Genomic DNA, 14,686 nt, shown 5'->3' with positions numbered 1-14,686 from the left:
CCCCAGTCCTCGAGGGCCACAAACTGGGCTGCTGGTCACCCCTGATCTAGATCATCAATTTAAATGCGTGCAAGAGGTAGAACGTGGTTTTATCGCGATGGAAATTAGGTCAAAGTCATTCTAATATATATATATATTTTAAAAAGCAACGGAGAGCCAAAAATCTGTTTTTATATACAGTACTTGTTTTTTCAGTGTTAAACCGTGTCTATTTTGCACATTAACCACGCCACTATCAGATTGCGCACCCTTTAAAATATACACTTATTGAAGGGAGGGGGGGGGGGGGGTCATTTCATATTTTTATTTCATAAATGTTTTTTTGTGTCTGTTAATAGAATGACCCTTACGTGAAAGCAAAAAAACACACATTACAATTTACAGCTTTGGGAGAGGACAATAAAAGGACACAAAATGTACAATGAAAGTAACTCTACCTTAGCGCAGGGGTGGCCAACTCCAGTCCTCCAGGGCCACGCATTCAACTGAGCCACCTGTGCTGAAGCTGGGATATCCCCAACAAGTGGCCTATTGGTGGCCCCTCAGGATTGAGTTGGCCACCCGTGGCTTAGCAGCACTAAAATATTGCAGGCAATATTGCTACTGAACAGACGAGAGATTAGGAACAGGAAATCAGGGCTGGCTATTTTAAACAGGTCCAGAACTACAGATTACCACGACATTAACCCTCTCACGCCCAGAAAGGCCAAAACCTTACAAAAAGCATTTTGACCCCACAGTGTTTGTCGTGTGTGTTATATACATACACTTAAAAAAAGGTTTTGTTTTTCTTCAAACCGGTTGTGCATAAAAAAAAGGGGGGGGGGGAGGGGGGAGAAAAACAAGACATTTCTACCTTATAAATTACAACTAAATATGGAAAAGTTGGGGTAGAGAAGCGGGTCTGGGGTGCCGGAACATTCCTGCTCAGATTTAACCTGTTGGCTGCCAGGATTGCGGTGCTGTCCCGCCTGGTGACAGCGGAACTCTCGCTCTTTGAGGGTCAGCCTCATCGACTTTTATCGGCGTCTCAGACTTTTATGGAGTCCCCCCGATTAAAAGTCTGTTCCATTAAAAAGACACAAACCCGAACTCTGACTGGTTTTGGTACTGGACATCTCGGCACCTGGAGCAACAGGGAGTCCGTCCCATTGAGGACCGGATTGCTGCATTGGCGTCTATGGCAAAGGGGTGGGCAACTCCAGTCCTCAAGAGCCCCCTACAAGTCAGGTTTTCAGATTATCCCTGCTTCAGCACAGATGGTTCAGTCAAACTGAGTCATTCTGAAAACCGGACCCGTTGGTGGGCCTTGAGGACTGGAGCTACCCACCCTTGATCTATGGAGTGTTAAGTAACAATAATACACAATACTAAACCCATCTACATTACACTTAAAAACCACAACACAGCGGAGAGAGGACGCTGGGCCCGTTAACCCCTTGGGGACAGGGGTTAATAGGAAGATTCCGCACTCATGACAAGTTCAGTTAGCTTCTACCTCTACCCCTTTCCTGCCAGAGGGACAGGAAACATTTGCCAGCCCCCCTCCAGCAGTGAAGGGGTTAAACACCACCCCACCCCCCCAGGACCCAGTCACGTGACTGACACGGTGTTACATCACAGCGTGGTGTGGAGGAGGGAGCGTCCGTTAGCAGATGCAATGCGTTAGTCCCTGCCTCAGAAGGGAGGTTAATGGTGCGGGGCGAGGACGGAGAACGGAAACCCGCTGGGTCAGACGGGTTTGGTGGTTCTGTTGTACACCAGATGCTCCGTGTCCCCAGCGGTGGAGATGGTGGCCGTTGGCTGGCGCCTGTTCTTCCGCTTCTTCAGCACGCAGTATCCGATCACCGCCAGGACCACCAAAATACAGATCCCCAGGAACACGGCAATGGCCACTTCCACAGAACCTGCAGAGAGGAAGCACACGCAAGGTGTCACAGTGTTTCTTATAAGGCACTGCCGTGTCTACGGTGCTGGACAGAGGCATTTGCAGGCACCACGAGTCCCTGCCCGGAAGAGCTGACGCTCTATTTGTTGGTGACCGGGATATTAAAAAAAAAAAGTGACTTGCCCAAGGGAACACTGGGATTGGAACCAAGTGAACCCACTTCGAAGGCTGTTACATTACCGCAAAGCTGCTCCTTTACTGGCAGTTTTCATGACCATACACTTTACAAAAGGAGACCTCTGAGGTTTGGAAATCTATGAAAAACTCTAAGGGTTTATTAAAAGGACGTAAAACCTACAACGAAATCTGCAGTTTCCACCGCATTCCCATGGGAAGGTGCGAGTTACAACTGCACGACGCGCCGGCGACAGAGACCCAACACAATGAGGCAAACGCGCCGGCGACAGAGACCCAACACAATGAGACAAACGCGTCGGCGACAGAGACCCAACACAATGAGACAAACGCGTCGGCGACAGAGACCCAACACAATGAGACAAACGCGTCGGCGACAGAGACCCAACACAATGAGACAAACGCGTCGGCGTCGAATGAGGGAAGGTTTGCAATTGGACAGAGTATTTTGGTTCATCAATATTTTGCTTCCTTCTATATAAGGAGTATCCCCTATAACACCTGACCCGAAACATTCAGAGATTTCCCCAATCCTGGCGTCGCAAATACCTTCAGTCCACAAGGATCACCAATAGGTCACGATTTGATGATATCTCTGCAGCAGCACCGGTGGCTCAGTCTTCGACCGCGCCACCTGTGCTGAAGTAGCAATATCCTGAAAACCTGACCTGTTGGAGGGGGGGGGGGGGGGGGTCTTGAGGACTGGAGTGGAAAACTGGTTTGTAAAAACTTTTTTTTTTTTAATCATTTTTATTATGCTAAAAAAAAAGTGTAATTAAAATGTGCACACACCAACACATTTTCCATTCATTTTTGTCACCTAGAACTGGTTTATAAAATGGTATATTGTCTCCGCATGTTGGGGGTCCCTGGGATAAAGTTAGTGCTTCAAAATGTTTGCCCTGTCCCATTCCTCAGCTCCGGGGCAAATATATATTTTTAAGCACCCCCAATTTCCCCTTCGTCTCACCTGAGCTGCCCTCCTGAAGCTGACGATCACCAAGGTTTTTTCCGAAAACATCTTTTTCTGCAATGACAAAAAAAAAATTCCTTTAAATAGGACCGCGGTATATTTATGGTTTAACGGACATACCGAGACCGGGACGGGCGAGATCGCGGGCTTCAGGTCGAACGCATTTTTGAATCAGGAGGAAAATTGGACCCAGCCTCTTATTCTCGGATTCATTTTTTCTTCTCAATAAAACTGAGCAAATTGTCGCAAATAAAAACAACCTACAAACTTTAGCAAAAAAAAAAAAAGTGACCTTTTCCCCTGCTAAGAGAGGATGGCAGGGATGTGGGAGTAAGCGCAGCAGTCGGAATCAGGCTGGAGGCAGGTGCATCACGGAAAAAACTTTATTGCGGCATGTAAGCCAAAAGATTAAAAACACATGAGGAGAATCCTCTGACGCGTTTCGTCCACAAGGGGACGGAAGCACGCGACGGAGCAGGGTCCACCCCCAACAAACAACGCACCGCAGAAGAAAGCATGCCGGTAGTGCGAGTATGTTTTACTGCACATGATGCCCTAGTGTGGAGAGTTTATGGAGCCACGGGGTCACTGAAGACCCACCCAGAGAGGGACCACCGAACAAGAGTAGATACTCACCGGACAGGTTAGCGGTCTTATTTTCCTGATATTTTGGCGCTCCCTACCACGCATTACCTTTATAACAGATTGTTGGGCTATACCTGTTACGCATCAATATGGGTCACAGTCACTGTGTGACATAAGACTGTGTTAATATTTATAAGGGGATTTGGATCCTGCTCACATTATATACTATTAGGATTTGATTTTCCACAGCACCACCGGTATTGGAGCACCCAATTAGGGATTATCCCTCACCCACCTTAATAGAGAGAGGAGGGAATGTTTTGAGACCCAAAAATCAGTGAAAGTGGCAACACTGAAAGTAGAGACCAGTCCCGCCCAGAAGAAATATAAAAACGGAGGACAGTGACATTAATAGGTTAAAGAGAGCGGATTGACACACAAGGTCGCGTCCGTGCTTAGCGCGGCACGAACAAAAGGCCTGACCTCTATGAGACAGGCCATAGAGAGCCCGCGATGAAGAGCGATGGAGCTCGCGATCCCAGAGCAGACAAAAATGTTTTGATTTTTCTGCGCGATGGCCGGGTCACGTGCGGGGTTCAGCCAATGGGGGCGAACCGCTCACGTGATGTCACAGTCACGCCCCCAAATTAGAACTGCTCTTGGTCGCGTCTCCTCCAGACCCAACAGGCCACAAAATTGCCTCTGAGGCAGACGCGCGTGATGTCACACGCGCGTGATGTCACACGCGCCTAGCATGGCCTCGGCCTAAAAAAAAAAAAAAAAAAATGGACAAGGTAGAAGTAATTTTTTTTTTTAAATCATTTGTTAAACTTGAAACATTTCTACCGCAGACAAAAGCTGCTGAAGGGTTTTTACCATCTTTATCGAATGTTTTTTTGGCGAGGAGTGGACAGTCCTCAAAGCCCCAGCTGAATTAGTCTTTTTTTTTTTTGTTTTGTTTGCAAAGTAATTCTGAAGCTGTCATTAGTCCAACAGACTAACAGAAGTAGTAGCTGGTAAATTGGCGTTCCCGGGGAAAAGCAAAAAACCATTTATTTTTCCCACCAGCTACAAATCTTTCTACGAAAACTGGTTACACGAGAAAGCGGTTTTAATAAAAATAAGACATCTGTACCTCGGATCGTCCCTTAAAGAAAACCCAAGCAGCGCGGTGCAGGGCTTCATACTGCTGAAAGTTTGCAGAAAGCAGCGGTACTGTGACTTTATAAATAAAAAGATGTGATACTCTGCACTACCCAATACCACCGCGCTTGGACCTCTGCTTGTTTTTGGTGCCAGAAGGGGCTGTGATTTTAATGCATTTAAACTCCTCCAGGCTTGAAATGCTTCACGAAGCCGTTCCCAGTTTTGTTGCATTAGCCCCCATTTTATTTGCAGTGTGGGGGTGTCAGGCTCCCCGAGCCAAACACCCCTACTTTCAGCTCCGGTGACAGAGACACTTACCGGTGATGTTTCCCGGATTAAAATCTCCCTCGGGGGAAATAAAATGGCTGCCAAATCTCAGGCCAATAGGAAGCTGCAACATCATCGGAGGCGGCTTCCTATTGGACGGCCATTTAAATCCCCATTAAAAACCAGTAAGTATCTCGCAGAGAGAGGGGGGAAGGGAGTGCCAGGGGCTGAAAATAGTGGGGGTTCTGCTCTGGAGAACCCCGCTTCCAGCCTTGTGAGAAACATATAAATGGCGCTTAGTTACGGTGGGGTGTGGAGTTGAAGAGAAAGAGAGAAAAGTATTGTATTTACAAATGTGTGCCGTGCCCCCGAAGGGTGTGCGTGCCATACGCCCTCAGGTGGGCGAGTAGCCAGCGCCCACCCTAGTGGGTGAGCATGCCCCCTGGTGGCATGTGAGCATGAGCATACTCATGAGCGGGCCCCCTGGCAGGCAAGTTGCCAGCGCCCCCTGGGCAAGTGAGTGTCTCCCCGGGTGAGTGAGTGGGCCCCCCGTCCCCTAGTGGGTGAGTAGCCAGCGCCCCTCCTGGCGGGTGAGTGTGCTGTGGCGGGTGAGGGCCCCCACCCCCCGGGCAGATGGATTCTGTACTTACGGGTTATTCCATGACAGAAATTGTTACATTCGTCTTCATTGTGGAAATTATTCCGATTCCCGCTGCAGCCCCCGTACGTAAAGCTCATGCACTTCGTATCTTCGGGGTCGTAGTACCAGCGCGAGAAGCTGGCACGGCACAAACCCGTGTCCGGCAGGTCCACACAACGGGCTGAAAACAAAGGAAACGTCGTTACAAGGAGCTCAATGTGATGCCCGGTCACCTTTCCCAGTCAGGGCACTGGGCCTGGCGTGCAGAGTACTGGGTATGTCATGGGCTCAGGCTGACCAGTCAGGGCACAGGGCCTGGCGTGCAGAGTACTGGGTATGTCATGGGCTCAGGCTGACCAGTCAGGGCACAGGGCCTGGCGTGCAGAGTACTGGGTATGTCATGGGCTCAGGCTGTCCAGTCAGGGCACTGGGCCTGGCGTGCAGAGTACTGGGTATGTCATGGGCTCAGGCTGACCAGTCAGGGCACTGGGCCTGGCGTGCAGAGTACTGGGTATGTCATGGGCTCAGGCTGACCGGTCAGAGCGGGAGTGCAGCCCACAGCATCCGGGGCCTGGTCCGATTATGTAAACAATGGCATGACCTGGAAGGGCCGGACGTCCTGGCACTCTAAAGGTAAAAGCGGATTACCATCCTGAGGCCCAACGCCTGCAGTAGCGCATCCACGTGGCAACCTCTGCCGCCTATTCCCCCTCGCTCCGCCCGGGCAGGCAGCACAGAGCCGTTTTGGATGCAGACTTCAAACAGCCCAATCAGAAAAGCGGTCTTATCTAGAGCTTATCTAATGAGGCTCGCTAAAGGGAGGTGCTGTAGCTATGTTGATTGGCAGTGAAGGCGTTAATTCATACCCATTACTCCCAATATATTCATATAAACCCAAGACTATACGCGTCAAAAATCACTTGCCATTTTTAACACACACACACACACACACACACCACACAAACACACACCACACACCACACACCTTTGTTGTCCGGAATATCAAATGTCCGCAGCTCCTTAAAAGCGTGATCATCTAAAGAAGAAAGAAAGAAAATCATTCTAATACTGTACAGAATATTAATCAATGTGTGAAACAATTACTGATGTTGGAATCGGGGATCTGGAGTGATGTTAACAATTACAAATTAATAATAAAAGTATAATGTAATTTATTTTCGGGGGGGGGGGGAGAATAACTATTATACAAACCCTGTACAGATTAAAAAATACAAAATTTTATTCTGATATTTGAGGGGAATAAAAACACCACATTTCAAAGCATGTCTTTCAGAAACATGGGAAGATATTGGATTCTTTGCATCGTCTCGTGTTAAACCCAAACTAACACAGATTAAATAGGAACAGAAGGAGAAGCTTCACGGTTAATGCTCGCGGTTAATGCTCGCGGTTAATGCTCGCGGTTAATGCCACTGCCTTTGAAGTAGGAGGACCACGTTCGGATCCCACCGTGACCTTGGGCGAGGTCATCTCATGTCCCACTGCCTCGGGCAACAAAACTAGCCTGGAAGCCCCTTGGCACAGGGACTCGTTTAGGGCCTTGAGCCGCGACAGTTGTGGGGTACCGTACCTTCCCGTTACTAGCGTGGGAGAAAGGGGCATTTCTAACAGGCCCCCTTAGAAGTACCACTTGTCCCATAGGCAAAGGTGGGTTCAACTCCAGTCCCCAAGCCCCCCTAAACAAGGCAGGATATCCCAGCTTCAGCACAGGTGGCTCAGTCAAAGAATGAGCCTCTGATTGAGCCACCTGTGCTGAAGCAGGGATATCCTGACCTGTTGGGAGGACAGGAGTTGAGCACCCCTGCTGTAGGCGTATGCAATAAACAGGTTCGAGGGCGGAGTGCCACGTTGGGGGGAGTATGGACGCCGGACCCCCGCATGCAGGGCGCGGACGGGACGGGCAGCAGGAAGCGCAGTATATACGTACATTTATCACACGAGGACTCATCAGACTGGTCACTGCAATCTGCGGTCTCATCGCACTCGGACGTGGCAGGAATACAGCAGCCGTCAGCGCACTGGAACTGCGTGGGCAGACACGGCACATTGCAAACTGCCAGGGGAGAGGGTTACAAAGGGTTAGGGTCCCGCAGGCTCTATTAACCCCTTCTGTGCCAGACACTGCAACACATTGCGGCGTAATAAAGCGTGTGTGCGCGCATGCGTGTATATGGTGTGGGTGCTGTGGCTGTGGCTGTGATGTTTTATTTACAAATAAATTTTAAAAAAAACTTAGAATGCAAAAAGAAATGATAAAGATCAGAGCATTATTCTGAATACACCGACGGTACATTTTGCCATTTTTAATGGCAATTAGAAATGAGGAAATGAGACATTTAGGACACATCCAGGTTCATCCCCAAAGCATACAAACCCCAATCTCTTCTCGCACTTTCCGACTCTGTGTTCATTTAGTTTAAAATCGGAATGCACCGTTCAGGGGATATAAGCATTTGAAATATTAAGTGTTGGGGACGTTAAAATGGAGCTCTCCCCCAGGGCATTCTAAAGGTTACTGTAAGAAATCCAATTTAGCAATAATTATATTGTAATGAATGAATCTGTTATCAAAGGCAGAATGTTAAAGTATACAGTATAATAGTCTGGACTTTCCTTCATATCTATATATTATCTGATTGTATATTCAGTTATTGTTACATGTGCAGTATTCTAAGTGAAAGGTCAGATCTATTCTGACAGACAGAATTGACCCAAAAGGTCAATTCGTGGCCTCAAGTTGTTGAACAGCTGCAAGTCCTAACTGGGAAAAATGCTGCCATAAGACTTTTCAATTCAGTAAGTTTGAAACTACTTATATGTTCAGAAGTAGTTCATATGACATCAGTAATGTAGGTGAATACCATGTTGGGATATAATATCTTAAAGGTTAAAATGGCTGACTGGGTGGGTCTTTATGGATAAATACAGCAGTGAGCTTAGTAAGGAAGGAAGGAAGGATGGAGAGAAGATAGGCCAGAGGAAGAAAGACCAGTCCAGATTGATAATACCATGAAGAGGAGAAAAGGACATGTTAATACCTGGATAGAATATTAACTGAAAGAAGGTTACTATGTGCAACTATTCTTAAGAATATCAATCTATTTGAAACATCACCATCGTCATTCTTACTATTTTTTGTATGTAAGTAATTATTTTCAAAATAAACGTTTTGTTTTTGTGTGCAAACGACAAGAATGCTGAATTCTGTTATACTGATGTGAATCTACAGAAAAAGCGAATTTAAGGACATTTAACATTGGCGAGCCAGCCTTCATTCAGTTTTTTCGTCACATTTGGATTAGAGGGGGTGTGGTCGATACATCCTGGATCCAAGATTTGAGAAAAAATTGAAACGAACCAAAGGAAAAAAGAAGTGTCAAGTTTTTGGTAGATTTGACTACAGTTGATTAACAGATCAGAGACAGAGAACCACGTTTCACGAATCTCCTAGAGGGAGACGGACTGTTCGGGGGTTGCCTTTGTCTGGTCAAGTTTCCCAAGGAAGAAGGTACATTTGCGGGACGTGCAGGGAGCATTGTCTGGAGCATTTGTATGCGCTGAATGGAATAGCGTGGAATTTCTTCAAAGAAACGTTGCGACGTTTGTGGGGGAACAATTCGAGTCTTGGAGCACACGTTTTCGGTGAAAGAAAATACTTAACAAAACGTAAGTAATGGAATTTATTAATTCATATGCAAATGACAGTAATATGATGTTAAATGTGTTACCTCATACATCTACTGACACTGAATTATGGAATTCTCTGTGGAATCAGGTGCAAATAGAAAATGAGAGAATAGATAAGAAAATACTAACTATGCATAAAGATAAGAAAAAATTAAGAAATGTCATGAAAATGATCAAAGTGTTTAATTTGATGGTTTTCAATGATGAGAATTCGCATAAAATTGAAGTTGTAAAAACTGATCAATGTTCAAATTGTAACATTTTACATAAACGCATACATGAGTTAGAAAAACAAATTGAAACATCCAATATCAAATTTGCATGCGCTGCTGGTAAAGACAAAAAGAAAAAAGATACTCAAGGGGCGTCTTTTATTCCTAGTTCTAGTGCAGAAGTAGATGTGACTGACATAAGCAGCACAGAACTGACAAGGAAAAAGTTCCATGACAAAGCAGCCACACTGAATTTAAAAATTCATGATCATTTAATGAAGGTATTAAAAGATATACCTGATTATAAAAATCACCTGGATGCATTTCATAATGCAGACATATTTGAATCTTATACAGATCGATTTAATTTGACTGAGGAACAAAGAAATAAGATTTACAAACTGTGGTTACCAACTCACATGAGTCGAAGGTTAAAAATGCCTGTCAGCATGCCTCAAGTGGATGATAACGGTGATTTTATACAAGGGTCTTGCATTGACAGGCTTAATCAATTAATTTACATTTCCACCGGACATGCCATTACCGTTGATATTTTGGAAGATCTTAAACCCAAAATTACAGAGGATACTTTTGAGTTTATGTTAAAATTCCAGACTGCATACAAATTACTGTTTTCTGATCAAGATTCTGAAGAAAAAATGATTAGAGCATTTGTAAAAAAAATTACATTTTTAGATCCAGTAACATTAGCAATTGCTTCTGAGAAAGAATCATTAGACGTTGCTGCTCTTTTTATTGATAATATTAGACGTCAGCTTTTGCAGAATAATCCCAGACTTAAAATCTCAGAAATTGTTAATGATAGAAATGTCTTTTATGACACTCAGAGGGGTAAAAGCTCTTGGAACAGTCAGAGTGACAGGAGTGACAACTGCAGAACAGACAAGCCTTTACGGCTGCAAGGTTTTAAATGTTTTCATTGCGGAGAAATAGGGCATTATAGAAGAAACTGTGACAAATTCTTAGATCTACAAAAAAGTTTGCGGAAAGAGAATGTATTTGTTCAGCACACAGACACTAATGATCTCACACACAAACAGGTTTGTAACATAACTCACATAGACGAAAGAGTTAATTCATCCTGACTAGACTATCTGAAACCACGTCCTCTTGAAGTATTAACTCCAGTAACTTTGGATAAAGAAGGAACCTTAGGGGGGTTTGATACAGAGTTTTTAATAGATACCGGGGCACAGTTAAGTGTAACAAAAGAAAAGTTACCAATGTTGTCAGGAACACCTCTTTGTAATATTGTGGATTTAGGCAATAAGGCAATTTGGAAAGATTCTAAAGGCAGAAAGCCTGTGTTAATTAATCCTTCTGAATATGGTAACGAGAGAAGTGTTTGTCCAATTGAAATGGTCACCAGTGAGTTTCAATTACCTGAAATCAGTGATAATTTTTGTGTCAAGCCAACACTTAAGAAAAATTTCCAAATAACACAAAAAACAGGACAGGATTTTCTCACTGAAGGAAATGCAATAGTTGATTCCTTGGCTAAGGAAGAGGTTTTAATAGAACAGAATGTAGTGCTTACAGAGACTAGTGCCACAGCGATAGTCAGACACAAAGATACGCAGCTCCTTTCCTTTACAGAGAAACAGGCAAAGGATACGTCCATTGCTATTTCCCGGGTTGATTTAAAGCCTTCTCGTGTCCATAAAGAAAAGGCCATAAATCATGAAAGTTTGGGTCACGTAGGACAAGAGACACTTTTGGAAAGTTTAAAAAGAAATCCTGGGCTCAAAAGGCAAAAACCACCTTTCCAATGTATTGCACCAGCAGATGGCTCAGGGTCCACATTGCAAATTGATCACAATGGTTCCTTACCCTCAGGGAAGAATGGGTTAAAACATGCTTGGATTATGGGAGCTGTCTTTTCAAAATGGGCTGAGAGCATTCTGGTCAAGCAAAATGATGCAATTACTACAGCACGAGTTTTTTGGCATCATGTTTTTTCCAGATGGGGTTTTCCTCGCATTCTTGAGTCAGATAGGGGTTCTCATTTCACAGGTTTAGTGATGAAAGTTTACATGTGAAATTTTAGGGATTAAATAAAGATTTAAAGTATCATCTATAATCAGTTGGTAGAATAGGATTTAAAATTTAGGAATTAAAATAGGTCTTCTATATTTCCAAAATTTTAAAAAGGGGGGAAGTGAAGTAGATCACAATTATGATCATTTTTTTTATGAAAAAAAGTATTTGGTAAACAAATTGAGAAGGATCTTATGATATAATTAACATTATGATAAAGGTTATGTTTGTGATTTATTTACGTAATATGTCGATTGTAAGTGTATGGTCCAGATGGACTAAGGTTAAATATATTTACCAATATAATGATACTGCTATATTTTTACAGGTCATATGTAATTGTGTGATGAATAAAGAATACGATTGGATGATCGGAGTCAAGAAGAATGAGGAAAATCAACAAGAGTCATCACCTATGGGACTGAATATTTTTTAATTTTTTAGGAAAAAGAACAAAATGACTATTTATTATATTTATTACTACTGGGACTATTGAAAGAAATAATCAATACTGAAAAAGTACAAGGGGGAATTGCATCTCTAGGAGTACAACAAAGTTTGCTAGAAGAATTGTTATTGGTTCAAAATTATACAGATTTATGGGTGTGATGTACAGTGTGTACAAGTATTATTATTTTTTCTTTAAAAGTCCATATTGGGAAAAGAAAGAGTTTTATTTCCTATAACAGTACTAGAAATAGTGGTAATAATATTCAGTTATTATTTTATAGTCTCCAATATCCAGATTTTTATTTTTTACACAATTATAGCAAGACTTAACGGATAGATTTTTTTACGCTTGTTTACATTTTTATTCTAAAATACTTTGTTTATTACGCCAGGTCAAGATTATTTATCATTCATGCTTACTTTGTATTGAAACAGTAAAAACATTTAATGTTTGAAGAATTAAATTGTATTGGAGGAAATCAGTAGGAATATATTTACACATTTTTGAGAGATGTAAATATGCTTCCATTACAATTTAATATAGCTCAAATAAATGAGTTTGAGTTCTCTTGAGAGAAATGGACTGAAGAACTTTAAAAAGATTAAGGTTTACTTCAGATGTTACAAAAAGAATAAAAAGCAGAAATTGTTTTTCAACATGAAGAAGGTAAACTAAAAGAGATAGAACATGATGGGTAATTACAGGCTCAATGGGCAAAGTTTTAAAGAAATCTGTTATAATGTATCAGTATTGGGAAATATTTCATTTGTCTTCATCATTGTACGTTGTTATAACATGATATATTGTTTTTCAGCAATTGGTAATATGTATTGTGAAGGCAGAGTAATTCAGAGGTATGCTGTATTCTGACATTCTGTTTGATAAGTTTTGAATGTGATATGTATGGTTGTTTGAATGATTTATAGTGATTCTATTACAATCTAATTTAGGGGGGCTGTAAGAAATCCAATTTAGCAATAATTATATTGTAATGAATGAATCTGTTATCAAAGGCAGAATGTTAAAGTATACAGTATAATAGTCTGGACTTTCCTTCATATCTATATATTATCTGATTGTATATTCAGTTATTGTTACATGTGCAGTATTCTAAGTGAAAGGTCAGATCTATTCTGACAGACAGAATTGACCCAAAAGGTCAATTCGTGGCCTCAAGTTGTTGAACAGCTGCAAGTCCTAACTGGGAAAAATGCTGCCATAAGACTTTTCAATTCAGTAAGTTTGAAACTACTTATATGTTCAGAAGTAGTTCATATGACATCAGTAATGTAGGTGAATACCATGTTGGGATATAATATCTTAAAGGTTAAAATGGCTGACTGGGTGGGTCTTTATGGATAAATACAGCAGTGAGCTTAGTAAGGAAGGAAGGAAGGATGGAGAGAAGATAGGCCAGAGGAAGAAAGACCAGTCCAGATTGATAATACCATGAAGAGGAGAAAAGGACATGTTAATACCTGGATAGAATATTAACTGAAAGAAGGTTACTATGTGCAACTATTCTTAAGAATATCAATCTATTTGAAACATCACCATCGTCATTCTTACTATTTTTTGTATGTAAGTAATTATTTTCAAAATAAACGTTTTGTTTTTGTGTGCAAACGACAAGAATGCTGAATTCTGTTATACTGATGTGAATCTACAGAAAAAGCGAATTTAAGGACATTTAACAGTTACCATGGCAACCGCAGAAGATAGACATTAAGAAAATCACGATTTTTAACACTAAAAAAAAACCCTTAAAAAAAAAAAAATTTAAACTGGAGAAGCGCAAGAGGCAACATATATACATACACTAGCTGAGAGACCCGGCGTTGCCCGGGATGTAAATGCGTAATAGGTAGTATTATTTATAAATGGTGGAACAATAGGTGACTATTTGTTGGAAAGGTTGGATAATAATGTTGAAAAGAAAGATGGAAGAAAATGTAATACGATGTTGTATAAAAATGGTTTATTGTAAACACACCACAGTACAATGTATATTTTGGTGACATAAGTGATGTGAAAATGTGAGGCGTGTGTCCTGCTAGGGTGTGAGCGTGTGTGAGGCGGTGGGTGGGTGTTCAGTACGGGTGGCGCATGGGTAGTGAGTGCTGGCTGTGGGTCGGGGTCCTGCTAGGGTGTGAGGCGGCGGGTGTGTGGCGAGTGCGGGTGACAGCTGGTCAGTGATATTGTTGCGTAGGGGCAGGATGCGGCAGGTGTGTGTCGAGTGTGTGGGGTGGGTGAGAGGGGGTGGGTGAGAGGCGGCAGGTGTGTGTCGAGTGGCGGGTGTCTGTTGAGTGCGTGCGTGCGGGGCTGTGTGGCGCAGGGGTGTGAGCGGTGGGCGGGTGAAAGGCAGAAGTGCGGGTGGGCGAAAGGCAGAGGCAGGAGGGCGGACGAAAGGCATTGAAGGAGGGGAGGTGAGGTCGGAGGGGTGGTGGGGGGTGTGGTGAGGGGAAGTGAAGGGGGGCGGGATGGTGAAGGGGGGGCGGAGGGGAGGTGAAGGGGGGGCGGAGGGGAGGTGAAGGGGGGGCGGAGGGGAGGTGAAGGGGGGGGC

At 43.3% G+C, this 14,686-nt stretch overlaps 1 protein-coding gene across 1 annotated transcript in view; it reads right to left on the bottom strand.

Annotated features, from left to right (window-relative positions):
• Positions 1–289: 289 nt before the first annotated feature.
• SPINT1 (serine peptidase inhibitor, Kunitz type 1) overlaps positions 290–14,686 on the bottom strand; it is a 37,248-nt gene continuing 22,851 nt past the window's right edge. The window contains exons 6-10 of the mRNA XM_075613435.1: positions 7,643–7,768; positions 6,680–6,730; positions 5,705–5,875; positions 3,054–3,110; positions 290–1,907 (exon numbers count right to left, since the gene is read on the bottom strand). Coding sequence (XP_075469550.1) covers positions 1,732–1,907; positions 3,054–3,110; positions 5,705–5,875; positions 6,680–6,730; positions 7,643–7,768 — 581 coding nt within the window. The 3' untranslated portion in view covers positions 290–1,731. The remainder of the gene's footprint in view (positions 1,908–3,053; positions 3,111–5,704; positions 5,876–6,679; positions 6,731–7,642; positions 7,769–14,686) is intronic.

This window comes from Ascaphus truei, chromosome 9, assembly GCF_040206685.1.
Source record: "Ascaphus truei isolate aAscTru1 chromosome 9, aAscTru1.hap1, whole genome shotgun sequence".
In the NCBI taxonomy this organism is placed as follows: Eukaryota; Metazoa; Chordata; class Amphibia; order Anura; family Ascaphidae; genus Ascaphus; species Ascaphus truei.
The sequence above is the reverse complement of the archived record's forward strand: the minus strand, read 5'-3'. Positions and strand labels throughout refer to the sequence as shown.